This window comes from Cydia strobilella, chromosome Z (genome assembly GCF_947568885.1).
Source record: "Cydia strobilella chromosome Z, ilCydStro3.1, whole genome shotgun sequence".
NCBI lineage: Eukaryota > Metazoa > Arthropoda > Insecta > Lepidoptera > Tortricidae > Cydia > Cydia strobilella.
Window position 1 is genome coordinate 49614112 of NC_086068.1, and position 15215 is coordinate 49629326.

The 15215-nt window shown below is 35.9% G+C and overlaps 2 protein-coding genes across 2 annotated transcripts in view; one reads left to right on the forward strand and one right to left on the reverse strand.

Annotated features, from left to right (window-relative positions):
• Window positions 1–12612, reverse strand: part of LOC134754625 (host cell factor-like) — a 40604-nt gene extending 27992 nt beyond the window's left edge. Inside the window, exons 1-6 of the mRNA XM_063690958.1 lie at window positions 12292–12612; window positions 11903–12001; window positions 11515–11618; window positions 10842–11037; window positions 6227–6338; window positions 5813–5950 (exon numbers count right to left, since the gene is read on the reverse strand). Coding sequence (XP_063547028.1) covers window positions 5813–5950; window positions 6227–6338; window positions 10842–11037; window positions 11515–11618; window positions 11903–12001; window positions 12292–12442 — 800 coding nt within the window. The 5' untranslated portion in view covers window positions 12443–12612. The remainder of the gene's footprint in view (window positions 1–5812; window positions 5951–6226; window positions 6339–10841; window positions 11038–11514; window positions 11619–11902; window positions 12002–12291) is intronic.
• A 785-nt stretch (window positions 12613–13397) lies between these two features.
• Window positions 13398–14070, forward strand: LOC134753917 (small integral membrane protein 8). The gene is made up of 2 exons (XM_063689882.1): window positions 13398–13616; window positions 13838–14070. The coding sequence occupies exons 1-2, from the start codon at window positions 13464–13466 to the stop codon at window positions 13991–13993; spliced, it is 309 nt and encodes a 102-aa protein (XP_063545952.1). The 5' UTR covers window positions 13398–13463; the 3' UTR covers window positions 13994–14070.
• Window positions 14071–15215: the final 1145 nt, after the last annotated feature.

Here is a 15215-nt window from a genome sequence, read left to right on the forward strand (position 1 = left end):
GACCCGGACTCAGATCCGGACCCAGACCCGGACCCGGAAATGCTACTAGAAAAGTGGGTTAGGTGGGTGGGTGGATTTTGAACTGCAATTCTCACAGAACAGAACTGCTATCAGAAAAGTAGATTAGGTTAGAGCTGTGACCCTTACAGAAACGAAATGCTATCAGAAAAGTAGGTTAGGTGAGGTTAGAACTGCGACCCTTACAAAAACGAAATGCTACTAGAAAAGTGGGTGGTTTTACCTCCTTTTCTACATAATTAGGCAAAAGATGCTGTCTTTTTCATGTCATTGTCTGGAATCTAAGAGTGCACCATCAACAATAAGTGAACTTTCAGCGGCATCCCCCATTGAAGTCGGTTTTTTTTTTCTTAAAAATTATTGGTACAAGCTTTTATCGCTGACTGTACTTTTCTTTCCACAGGCAACTAATACTCATCGAGACAATTCTAAAAACCCCAAACACAATTAGGTTGCGTTGTTTTATCACAGAGTTCTTATGGCCATCTCCTGTCTCCATCATCAGATTAGCTCGATGGTACCATAATATTGCATTGTCACCCGACTTACATATGTATGCAAATTTTTAGCTTAATCGGAAACCAGGAAGTGGGTCAAATTTAACCTGCAATATTTGACCCACTTCCATAATTGCAAACATAGTTACATAGTTACATTGTACATACATACTTACATAGCTACATTGCAAGTTAAATAAAAGCTTGTAAAAAACCGACTTCTCAAAACAGTTTGAAATGCAATAATTATAAATGATTGGCAGGTATATAATTGATCACCAGATATAGAGAGTAACTCATACATACTGTATAGATCGAATTATTTCAACTGAGCTAATGCACTTACCTGTACTAACAATGGCATTGTATTATTACAATACTATTATCTGCTTTTGTTTTCGTAGCCGCCAACCAGTTACTTACAAAATAAGTTAGAAGTGCATTGCATGTATATTGAATTTCTAACCTTTAGTCCTTGTTGAATGGTCTAAAAAGATAATATCATATTCAATCTTTTGTAAAATCATATCCACCTTAGCTACGACTGGGACGTATTCTGGTGTTAAATAAAAGATGTAGAAAGATAAAAAAGTATAATTACTATACATATCCGGTAAAACTTAGCCATGTTGCGTAAAAGATCAGCAGGAATTGAAAAAGAACACATGTACTGAACGAGCGATAGCCAGTTAGACACTAAGACTTGACTACAATCATACCATAATACTCCCCCTTGATATTAAAAAAGCCCCAAATAAGTTCGCTTTTAAGAAATCAGTACGTGCTTTCTTTGCTGATAGAATGAAGGATTCTTAGTTTTAGTTTTATAATTTATATATTAGGTATATGTATATGTATTATATATATTGTATATGTATTTTGATGGTCTTGCATATGTATATTAAATTTTAATTTAGCTTTGCGTATTATATTTTGTTAGTAGTAGTAGCACCGCCCACAATCTCTCTGCTTTGCCCTAAGGTTGACTGGTAGAGAATGCTTTTGGCATTAAGTCCACCTTTTGTACGATAAGTATTTCTTTTGTGCAATTAAGATTAAATAAATAAATAATGTGTCCTACAATTTGATAACAGGCCAGGTAATTATTTTTTATTCGTGTCTCGCTCGTTTTTTTACAATTGCAGTAAAGTTAGGTATAGGCAAAGATAGATATAACTTATAATATCCTCTTTGGTATAACATTCCGACATAAACAGATAAACCAATAGGCCGAGCACTTGGTTGACGCGACAGTATCTCTCCGCGAGATAGACTACCCGTTTTTTACTAATTGTATGAATTAAAGGGGGACGGGTAGTCTATGTCGCGGCGAAATACTCTCGCGCCAATCATGTGCTAGCCCGGCAAGTGCTTATCAATTAATGTGCTTAATAAGAATAATGCAAAAAATGTTATGTTAGCTATTATTAAGTTATTGTATTTTGTAGTCTATTGTTAAAAAATAGACTCGTTAATCTATACTAACATTTCAAGGCGGTTATAATCTGCATTTACTATGAGGTAGTTACTTGTATCCTAAGTTGTGGTTTACCACTCAATGGTATTGTATTCTTGAGACTCTTTGAGTAAACGAGCTCAATTGGTTCAATTTCGACTATACCTTTAACAGATTTTTGACAAGTTTTCAGAGATAATAAAATATGATATTGATGCATCAAGGCGGCTTGCTTACAGAGGACCAGGGGATATTACTGCAATGTTCTGCCACCAGAGTGCAGGACTAGCCTTTTTAGTAAACCATAGACTGCCATAGAGTAACTTATACATACTGTACCTTTAACGAGTTTTTGACAAGTTTCAGAGATAATAAAATATGACACTGATGCATCAAGGCGGTTTGCTTACAGAGGACGTTATGTTTATATGTTACCGGGAAACGCGAATCCGAAAATTCGCTATCTGCCTCCTTATCGCCCGAATATGAAAGAGTGACAGAGATGTTAGATAGAGAAATTTTTTGTTTCACGATAGACCCTCAGATTGTGGTAGTACGCAGAGTTTCGCGTAATATATTCCCTATTGATTGATAACCTCTTCCTTTTGAGATTTGAAAGTCTGTTAAAACCTAACTTCCTTCGTGAACAAACTTAACGAAGAAGACATATCGGCAAACGTGAAATACGTGTCATTGAGGTATTCCGTTCTGGTTTTCATCAACAGGCCTACTACATCAAATGTCACATTCTGATGATGGATCAGAAATACGGAAGTATGTAAAATTTCAGCTCAAGCAGACACCGGGAAGTGGTTCAAATTTAAGTTACAAGATTTGCAGCACATAAACATACAAATATACGCGGTGAAGCTAAATAAATGCGTGTAAAAACAAATAGATTTTGTTGGCAGCAGGAGAAATTCGCACACGCAGCAGCACCAGCAGCCAAGCTAAAATGGTATGCAGAACAAGAGCAAATGGACAGGAGTTAAAAAATGTTTTTCTTCTCCAGGCATATTTTTATATTAAAAAAAAAGTTTAGTAGGCAATTCAAGTAAACCTTCGTTTATATGTTTATATGTCTTCAACGAAAGTGAAACTTTAAGACCGCGGACTGGACGCAGGTGGCGAAGGCAAGCCGTCGCCGCTGTCATATTCATTCCTTTTTAACTTGAGCATAATATTAATTCCTAAGTATTATTTTGCTAAACATACAACAGAGGTTCTAAATGTTCTAATCTAAATTAAGCCAAATCAATGTGCACGACAACTTTTCTGTCAGCATCCCGAACACGGGAAATTCAATTGAAGCTAGACAGCATGACCTAGTTCTGATTATTGCTTTTGTTTTGTCTATCAATAAATATCTTATAGCAGATAGTTAAGTTAGTCTTAGTATGGTGCGTAATACGGACAATAAGTGAACATTAAAGTTATAAATTCGTACTTATGTTCAATAGGCATGATGACAAATTTTGAAATCCCTTTTAATATTGTCGGTACACTTGTATTAGTTCCGAAAAACACAATATTTCAGCTATACTCATAAGTTTTAATATAAATAATTGCATTTTTCTATAGCTACTTTAAACCTCGCGCGAAAACGCCTCGCGTCCATTTGTGTCGTCACGGTTTAGTTGGTGGTAGGGTGGTTGATATTGTTTACATGAGTACTTTACACGCGAATATATTACTTTAAATACTTACAGTTACGAATTAATTCAGCACTATATATTACGATTAGCGATGATAAATACATTACAAAAATTAATCACAATAAGTCATTTTACACAAAAACTCTCACACAGTTGCAATTTAAGATAAAGCCTGACCAGGAATATATGATCATTGTCAAGAGGGCGCTATTATTCTCATTTATATGGCAAAAGTTCAGTATAGTCTGAACAATGTGGATTGGCAACTCGTTTGACTTACATCTACTTTTATTCACCGTAATCAAAATCAATGTAAAGGACCCCGCGGCAAACATAGGGAAAGAGTGGTTTCAGCCAAATCTCACGAAATTTTAGTATGATGTAAATTTAAGTCTCCTGATTATTTTTTTATAAGAGCACAAATCGCTCAGAAGTATACTTTCAGAAATAATCAAGTTTATATTTTTACTCATTATTATTCAACAACGACGGGACTTAATCGCGTAAAATAAGTTTTAAATTTACCTCCGACGCCTCGAGGACGGCGTTGTCCCCGTGGTCTCGGAGAAGACTGGCTAAAGTTGACATCAACATCTTCTAGGCGCGCGAGTTTTTCGAACTACCCGCACTTGGTCTTCCACCAAGGTTGTTGGTTGGTTTGGTTGGTTGACCGTCAGGTGAACAAGTCTGCCGTTGCTGAGCATTTACTAGAGTCAGGGCCAAACCACTGGATTGAGCTTCACAACCCTAGAATACTTTCTACAGATCGTGGGTTTTATAGTAGAAAAATCCGTGAAGCCATTGAAATCAAAAAACATAGAAATTTCAATCGAGACGAAGGTTTTAAGATCTCATCCACATGGAACCCAGTCATTAGTAAGTGTAAGCGAAAACAAATATCGAAGGTTGAAAAATCGAATATTGTGAGTGTTGTGTGTCGACCCGGTGACATCCCTAGTGCGCAAAACGTTCAAGTTAATAAACAAGACCAAGTGAGGGTAATTTCAAAAAACTCGCGCGCCTAGAAGATGTTGATGTCAACTTTAGCCAGTCTTCTCCGAGACCACGGGGACAACGCCGTCCTCGAAACGTCGGAGGTAAATTTAAAACTTATTTTACGCGATTAAGTCCCGTCGTTGTTGAATAATAATGAGTAAAAATCGTGAAAGTTTAAATCAGTGTTATATCTTTCTATTTTTATGAGGTGTTTCTTAAAATTTTTACATTGTTTAACACATACTGACAATACTGACGTAATGAAGTCATATTATAATACAGTTACCAATTAAATGTAAAGATTTTAGGAAACACCTCATACAAATAGCAAAATATAAACTTGATTATTTCTGAATGTATACTTCTGAGAGATTTGTGCTCTTATAAAAAAATAACCAGGAGACTTAAATCTACAACATACTAGTATTTCGTGAGTGAAACCACTTTTTGCTGCGGGGTCCTTTTGAGTGAGTCCTTTAGATAGAGTTCCATTCAGCCAAATAATTAAAAAAGTTTTTTAGTGAAATATCGTATTATGTAGCATAAAATTTTCAATACCAAATAAATATATACTTTATATCGTGTAATAATATTTTTTGTACGTAATAAATGTTTAATAACGAAATAAAACAAAATTTTGAAACTCTTTGGTGAGGTCGTATGGATTACGGTCAATGACGTTATCTATGCTGCCCAAAGAAATATGTCATGGAGTGATAGCGTCACGGTTTGGCTCGCTTCTGATTGGTGTTTCACTCAAAAAGGCCGATTGGAGAATTTTGCACTTATTTTATTGAAAATATTAATAATCCTAACGTATATACTGAAATTGGGCCATTTTTCATAATCATATTAACATGTATGTTTCTTTGAAACCATTATTTCCATGATCATTTGTTGCTGTCATCATGCCTATTTGAGAATATCAATTAAAAGTAATAACAGTAATAGGTCTCACTTACTGTTAAGAGTTACCAATTGAAGTTCAAATTAAATATTGAAATTTTTTAAAATCATCACCAACACTATTATTAGGTACTGTGCATGAGAAGCTGCAATTACACAGAAGATATATTAGAATTAGAATAGTGATTATGACTTATAACTAAACGCTTCATTTAATGAAATACTGTCCTATAAATATTTGCTATTATCATAACAATAGTACTTAACAAAAATAGAAAACATACTCATTGGCATGCGCCTGTTGGGCTGCAATGGAGAAAGAGTGAAGTAGCCCAGCTGGTCCATTTGCTGTAGAGGATATGAGTGCTGCCTCTGTCTGACCACTGCTTGTTATGTCCGATCCACCTTCAGCAGTGCTTGAGCTGAGAGAAACAAAGTTTGTCAGAATTATAAATATTTTTTATTACATGTCTATACAAATTACATACATTCAAACAAAGCTTTACAAAGCCTTCATTAACCTACAAAAATATTAAGAAACCTACTTGAGAAGGAGAGTAAACATAAATAACAGTTTCATTCAATGATTTTAGCAAAATAAATCAATACTCCTAGTTCTTCTCACAAACGGATCTTTTTGCTGCGTTTATGCGTTGCTTAAAAGTAGTGAAACGTAAAATATGTCTTATCCCATTTACCTTATTCCTGTACTCAATGCATCCTGAGCAGCACTGGTGATGTCATTGACATCATCACTGCTGGCAACACCTTCACAAGCTCCCATGTCTTCATCCATAGTGCTGGACTCATCTAAGGCAATAGAGGCCCCTATTTGAGCTAAAGCTTATATTACATCCATCCATCATCCCAAGGAAAGGATGAGTATACACTTCCTTGTTGACATGCCACTATGAGGACAAGGTCTGGTCACAAAGTTGTTATCAGGGCTCAAAGTTTTAGTGCCGATGATGTGAAAGCCCACAGGGGTATTTTAATTGGTCTATTCATAACAAGGCATAGTTCCCCCACTGGGTTGGAAAGTCAGATGGCAGTCGCTTTCGTAAAAACTAGTGCCTACGTCAATTCTTAGGATTAGTTGTCAAGCCGTGAGCCGTGGCAAAATGCCGGGATAACGCGTGGAAGATGATGATTCATAAACAAGAGGGAATATTACCCAAAACTCTGCTTAGGGGGCGCCACAAACAGTAAACAAATCGTCTTGATGCATCAATGTTTTATTTATTGGTAGCAAAATAATTTATGAAAACTTGTCAAAAAACTGTTTACAACACAGTATAAGTTAGGTTTGGTTTACGGTTTGTGCTAGTGCTTCACAGTGGCGGTAGAGCATTGCAGTAATACATCACGACTTGAAATGAATGGTAAATAACGCCTTTGACATTAGTGGCCTGGTCTGTTCTCGAAAAGTCTTATAGAAATCGATTTTCGCTCATGTCGTCTCGGATATGGGTATTATTTGGTATCAGTGCATTCAGTATGATGTCCTGAATACAAACATATGAGATGACAAGCGCGAAAGTGGTGGGGGTAGTTGCTGTGACGTCATAAAGTCGGCAGTACAATGATTTTTACTTTTTTTCTTTTAAACATACCATGTGGGGTACTAAATGAAAGGGCTTTGTGAGTAGATCACAAATATATAACATATTGTAACATTTTTACTACTTGGTCTAACAAATTATTAAAAAGCGTTTAAAATTTTCACATAAAGTTGACTTTGAACTGCTTTAAATTGAAAATGAATGGATTATTCCAAATTTTATACCAAAAGCTTGTGAATATCCTCTTTAAGTCTTTATAATGTCTAAATTAACGAGATATATAAAAAATAAATAAAAAAAGTACAAGCTGAAAAACAGTATCATTTTCTGGGACATTAAACTGCAACTATTGTTAAAACAAACCCGATGGTTTCCATATATTTTTGAAATGGTCCATGAAAGCTAATAATATTATGAGCGTAAGGAAAAAAAACCGGACAAGTGCGAGTCGGACTCGCCCACCGAGGGTTCCGTATTTTTAGTATTTGATGCTCTAGCGGCAACAGACAGACAGACGGACAGCGGAGTCTTAGTAATAGGGTACCGTTTTTACCCTTTGGGTACGGAACCCTAAAAAACAATCCCCTCCCACCCTTTCAAGGGTTCCGTACCCAAAGGGTAAAAACGAGACTCTATTACTAAGACTCCACTGTCCGTCTATCTGTCACCAGGCTGTATTTCATTTATTGAAACATGATACGTGATTACATGAAACGTGATAGCTAGACAGTTAAAATTTTCACAGACGATGTATTTCTGTTGCCGCTATAATAACAAATACTAAAAAGTACGGAACCTCGGTGGGCGAGTCCGACTCGCACTTGTTCGGTTTTTTAACAATAGTTGCAGTTTAATGTCACAGAAAATCATACTGTTTTTCAACTTGTTGTACTTTTCTCTACAATTTAAATTATGTACTTTCTATGAAAATATTTCGCTCTGGACACTGGAGGCTTTGGTCATTTTTTCCTTCGTATATAATATTTATTTCGGTTTATTGTTGTACTTTCCTTATTTTTTGATATATCTGGTTAAAATATTTTTAGACATTATATAGAGGATATTTACAGTCATTTGGTATAAAAATTTTAATAATCCATTCAGTAATTTTCAATTTAGAGCAGTTCAAAGTAGTGTTGTTAAAAGACTAGTCTTTAACACTTTTAAACCTTAACGACTCGCGAACCTTTAAGGCTCAAGCTTTGAAAGCTAGTGCGTTAAAGGTTTGCTCACAAAGCGGTTTAGAACCTTAACGACTCAAACTTTTTATGACTTGTCAAAATGAAGTCTTTAAGACTCGGGCCTCATAGGGAACTCTAGCTTTTTAACTTAAGCTCAAGCCCCCGAAAGCTTAGAGCTCATACGTTGAGCTCTCTTTGCAGAAATTATTTTTGTGTAGAGAATTTACGAATATTATAATATACCTATCTATATCGGAAGAGTAACTTAACATCAGTTAACGCATTTACTGCCTGCAACGTATACAGGGTGGACCATTTAGAACCGTGATTCCGTTGCATATGTACATCCAGATACATTTTCTATGAAACTATATTTTCAAATTTTCCCGTTCCGTTCCGTCCTATATGTGTGAGTCATAAGGAATAAAAATAAAAGTATTTAAAAAAATATTTATTACTTAATTAACACTGGGTGATTAGATGGATCAAATAAATGATTCGAATTAAATAATTGAATTGAATTGAATTGAATTGATTACTTGAACCGCTTGAACGTTTTAACTTTTAACCGCCTCCGCTATTGACTAATTTATGAACGCAAACTAAACAACTAAGAGACAAAAAACAAAACGGTTTCTGCAGAACTGTAAAAATGCCGCGGCATACATTTATAACCAAAAATACCACCACACTTATTTGTTAAAAGCTTTTACTTTTTGCTTCAAACCTTTACTGCTAAAAACCTTACAGACTTAAACCTTCAAAGCTTAGGAGGCTTTAAAGCTTGAGGCCAAAAGACTCGAGGTTTCTTTGCTCGTAAGCAGCAACACGAACTCTTAGTTCGAGTCGTTAAGGTTCCGAGGCTTTAAGGTTCGAGGCTTCAAGGCTCAGCAGTCGCGACTCAAGTCTTGTAGTTTACGCCTCAAAGCTTAAATCCACAACACTAGTTCAAAGTCAACTGGGTTGTGAAATGTTTGAAAGTTTTCTTATAATTTGTTATTTAGATCAAGTAGTGAAAATGTTACAGTATGTTATATATTTGTGATCTACTCACAAAGCACTTTCATTAGGTATCCCACTATCTATCTATCTATCTATATAAGCCCTTTATCCTGAACTCAGATTTTTCTTCCTTTCTTTGGTAGTTTTCTATTTTTGTTATAATATGTCTCTAAGTTCAGTGTGCCTCCTGGCAAAGGCCTCCTCTAACTCCTTCCATTGCTTTCTATCATTCGCTACTCTTCTCCAGTTTGGACCAGCCGTCAGTTTGAGTTCGTCTTCCCACCAATGTGGTACCAATGTGTTACTATCTTACTCCATTTTTCATGTATCCCACATGGTATGCTAAAAAAAAGTTTATACTGCCAACTTTCTGACGTCACAGGCTTCACAGCAACTACCCCCACCACTTTCGCGGTTGTTATCTCATATATTTGTGTTCAGGAATTATATTGAATGCATTAATACCATATTCACCCATATCCGAGACAACATGAACAAAAAGTAACCTAAAGCCTGTTCGGCCACCGTACTAATTGTCATTCGGAAAAAAAAAAAATTGACATTGTGATGGCTAGTTGTTGTATTTTTACAATTATTTTTTATAAAATATCTACTTTTACAATTGATATATGATTTAGATGTAGTAGTTTTTAAGGTATTTAATTATTTTAGAACATGTAAAACCCTATTATGTATCAAACTGAAATGAAATAAATGGCTTTTATAATGGTTACAATGTCAGTGTATTTACCTATAAACGAAAACACAAATAAATTAATTAATTGTGCCCTACGGTAACAAGTTTTGTAAAACTTAATTTATTAGCACATCACCTGTGTGCAAAACGAAGTAATTTTTGCGTCATCCGCACTAAAAGTTTGAGGCCTGCGGCGGTAGCATGGTCGCGTTTTTATCGCCTGTCGTGTCATGCGTCACTCTTGCACTTAACCTTTCGTATGCGCATGTCAAAAAATTGCCATATAAATAGCAACTGTGACAACTTCATGCATGAGTTGAATATATATGGAGCAGATCTGCTACTAAGCATACGAAAGGTTAAGGGGCCCACTGATTATCAGTCCGCCAGACGATATCAGCCTGTCAGTAAAAATTTAACAGTTCTGAACAACAAACAGGCCGATGGGCCCCTTCCCCTTTACAGACTTGTTAGAACGTGACACGTGACAAGCGATAAAAAACACGACTATACTACCGCCGCTGGACTTATTATAAATTATCAATATACAGCAGTTCATTACATCTTTAGTGACATTGGAAATTCATTCTGTACCAGAAATATGCATGTACAGTCAGCTGCAGAGAAAAGGTATCCCCCCGGCATAGAAGATTGTATGCAAAGGAGCTGAATACATAGCATTAAGCTACTGGCAATGTGCTTGTGGTGCCTGCCTGGTGACTGGTGAATTAGTTATTTAACATTTTTAATGCCAGCGACCCACTAGGCAAGCTTACTGTTTGCAGGCTTGCTTTTTGCTACAAAGATGAACTTTGCAAAAGCCCCCAGCTAAAAGTTCAAAGTGGGATCAGACTATTTTTTTAAGACTTACCATCTTGCACCATTTGTGCACCGTCACCATCACCCTCCCCATCCCCAACTCCACCTTCAATTGGAGTGGCTGAGCTTATTGACTGATCAGGAGATTCCTCTTGAGCCTCGGTTCCCTCAAGCTCATCCGCACCTTGGTCTTTTAGGGTGTCCAACTGATGGTCATCATCTTGGGGAGAGCCGTCATCTGTTGCTGCCTGTAAAAATCATTGCAGATGTTATAACAGTGGCAGTGGCTTGTGATGGTGTTTTTGGTCAACTAAAAAATTATTACACTTTGACAATGTCTACAAAAGTGAGGTGGTTGGATCTCTTCTGACAATCAAATGAAATCAAAGTTTTGTATGCAATACACATAGTACATAATTTAGACTGAGCCTTATCACACATACAATCTAAATTATTTTTATTAGGAGCCTATATAATGTCCCACTGTTGAGCAAATTCTCCCCCCCCCCCCCCCCCCTCCCACTTTTTTCAGTCTTCCCGATCCTGTCCAGTCTCTGACCAATCCTTTAAAATGGAGTCTTAACTCGTCTCGCCATTGCCGATGTGGTCTGCCAAATCCTCGTTTTGACCTGGGCTGCCAGTGCTCTGTGGCGATTTTGGCCCACAGCTCGCTCGACAGTCAATAACAGTCTATACAAAGTAAAAAATGCCTAATCTGTACTCACTGGTGTAGACAAGCAGTTATCCCCAATGTAAACCGGTCCATCCGTCACAGTTCCAGTAGCTGTATCATCAATATCCATTTCCTCGGGCTCCGCCTCAGCACTTGCTAAAAAAAAATCAATCTAGTTAATGTTTTTAAGTGACTTATTACAACCAACACTTACACTTACTTATGTGAAAGAAAGAAAGAAAATACATTTATTTAACATCATAAACTTTGGACAAAACTTTGAAGAACACATAAAACACATTTTAGATGCTAAAACAGGATCCCCACTCAGCATAATTCCATGGCAAGCCAAGACGCTGATTTTCAATGGGTACCTGACCCACCCTATGGGTATTCTATGTGCTGGATAGAATAGTGTTAACTCCATTATCTCAAATTACCTTCATCATTATCTTGGATGTCATCTTCTGCTTCACCAGCGGCAGATTCAGGCTCTTCCAAGGCATCACTACTGCTAGTTGGAGCAGCACCATTTGTAGCTACAAATCATCGAAAAAAATCAAGTTATTGGGGATAAAAACAAATTCATCATAACGCCAAAACAATTATTCTAATAGAGACAATTTAAGGTCATCTTTAAGTAAATGTTATGACATTACCATAAAAGTTTTATATAGGTTAAAATAATAACATGAGATCCTCTACTCTATCTAATGCATTCATGTACATTTACGATCAAAGTAACAAGCCGATCATGGGGTGCCTCCTGGTATTTCAAGATACGCGTTAACATCCATTTCTAACATTAAGCATAGGTAAACCTTCATACCCGATTCCTCGGTAGTGGCTGCTTCCGAATCTTGGCTAGTAACATTGTCTTCAGAGTAGTCGGCATTTGCGTCGGTCGCTTGAGCTTCCTCCAAGGGAGAGTCTTCCGCGCCATCGTGAACTTCGTCGCGCAGTGCTGAATCAGACTCCATTTTCAATTAAACTCTGATTTTATTTAACTCCAAAACAATAAATATAGAAAATGAATCGAGATTAAGCCACGATAAAAAACATTTTATAGCAGTAATATTAAAATCTAAATCTTTTTTGACAAGCTTTCATGACCATAGTGTTACTTTCGCTTGTCTGCCATCTTGGCGTCATTTTCAAACGACCATAGACTTCGGTAAGGAACTATACAAGACACTATTCGGTTGATCAAGCATGGGTCAAGCAAATCATGTCAGTAGAAAAAGGCGCGAAATTCAAATTTTCTATGGGACGATATCCCTTCGAGCCAATTTTTTTAAAATTTGCCGCCTTTTTCTACTGACAAGATTTGCTTGACCAACTATAAATAAATGATGATGATCAAGAATCTTATATACAAGATTATAAGAATAAATAATCTTGTATATAAGATTCTCGATGATGATGTCCTCCCAGATTTATCCGTCGACGGCGACATCCCGACAAGCGTTTTATTTTTATATTATTAATATTATTATTTTTAAAAGGGTTTTTATTAACTATTACGCGCATGGGCGCAAGCGTGACTAGAAAATCCAAATTTGTTTTTGAAAGTCCGGCAGCACGAAACACAGTAGAGCTGTCCAGATTATACTACTCTTTGTGTCCAGATGAGTTGTAGGCAAAGAGTAGTATAATATATTTGTAGGTGTAGTTGTAGGAGGCTAGCTGCCTTCCATCCAAGTAGAAGTAGTATAATAAAGGACACTTCCATGTGAGTATTAAAGTCGTAACACACCACCGCACCGCACCCCGACCTTGGTATCTCTTTCTCTTGGTAGTGGTCATGGTTATAAAGGTATAACTCGTGTAACATACCCTTAAAAATAAGTAAAAAATAAACATTATTAAAATCTGGTAGCACCTGCATTTTAATGTCAATAATGTCATAAATTTCATAATTTTGTGATGTTTTTTGAATAAAGTGATATGTGATATAATGATTTAAAAAAATACTTTATTTCTTAGTAAATATCGTGATTTATGAAAGAAAAGTTCACCACTACAGATATTCTAAAAACTTATATAATGTCGAGTAATGAAAAACCAAATGCTGCGAAACCCGGTGATGGTATCCGCTCTATGAGGTCAAGTACAGCATTCAGAGTTGTTAATTTTGAGCTGTATGCTAAGCCAGTAAGCATTGTCATTATCACTAGTCGTGTAAAACAATATTTGGTTTTTAATTTATATTGCTTGATTGCCACCGACGTGGTATAATAAATATATATATACAAATGACTTTAGAATTATAAAATTAACTGTTAAGTAACTAGTACAAGTTGATCTAAAAAAAGTGAATGCAATTTTTTGGGGTATATAGAAAGATAAATTAATTCAAACATTTCATTTTGCAGAATATTGTTATCATGAGTATAGGCCTTACATGTTTTGGCCTTACTTTAGGTTACATTGCTTACATGAGGCATAAATATGAATCTTTGGGATACTATGCAGCGGTTGACAAGGATGGGAAAGAAATATTTGAAAAGAAGAAATCTAAATGGGACTAATTTTAATTAGTGTCAAAATATGTTGAAATGTAAGTGTAATGTTGAGAATTTTGTTAATAAACAATTTATTTACTAAATTCTAAATTTTTCTTATTTACAAATAATTTGTTAAAATCTTTACATGGTTTGCCACTCAACTAGACAATCCAAACCTATCTTTTTGATCTACTTAATTTTTTTACATGAAAATAATTAGATTAAAAAAGCTCTAACACAACTTAGCTTCTTAGAATTGAATATCATGTAGATGAATGCCTTCATTTCCACCAAACATTAGCTAACACCCATTTTAATCAACAGCACTTGATTATAGTAAACCTCAAAATTGGTTCACCTGTTTCCTGTTTGGGACACAAAATAAACTGATAAGTGATAAAACCCCTCTTTTTGCATTCAGGTCTAAAACGTAACAAAAGTGTGTATACAGACCCGCTCACATAATATCCCTTCGTGAAATTATATCCCTTCAGTAATTCACTCATCTTGCTTCTAGTCCTATTTACAAAATATGTCATTTTTGCAAGATGGAATGTCTTGTTCATATATATATTCCCTATTTAGGGTTTCGTACCCAAAGGGTACAAACAGGACCCTATTACTCCGAGACTCCGCTGTCCGTCTGTCTGTCACCAGGCTGTATCTTATGATCCGTGATAGCTAGACAGTTGAAATTTTCACAGATGGTGTATTTCTGTTGCCGCTATAACAACAAATACTAAAAACAGAATAAAATGAATATTTAAGGGGGGCTCCCATACAACAAACGTGATTTTTTTGCCGTTTTTTGCGTAATTGCGTAAGACTTCCCTATTTGTGCCTTTCACATACATGATATAGTAACTAAAAATTCATTAAGGGGTTATTACCGTACATCGGGGTTTTTGGGTGCGGGAATGATTTATAACTTTGTTAAAGTGTGTGGACTGTGTGGTGTTCTAAAATCATTACCAAATTACCAAAGTAAGCTCCAAATGTGCTTAGAAATGTAAAAATAGTTTGTTTTTACAGTTTAAAACATTCCCGGACTTAAAACCCAGATGTATGGTTATTATAGTTGGTCAAGCAAATCTTGTCAGTAGAAAAATGCGCGAAATTCAAATTTTCTATGGAATGATATCCCTTCGCGCCTACATTTTTTTAATTTGTCGCCTTTTTCTACTGACAAGATTTGCTTGACCAACTATACTTATGTATATCCTTTCCCTGGGCACTGCCATCTTGC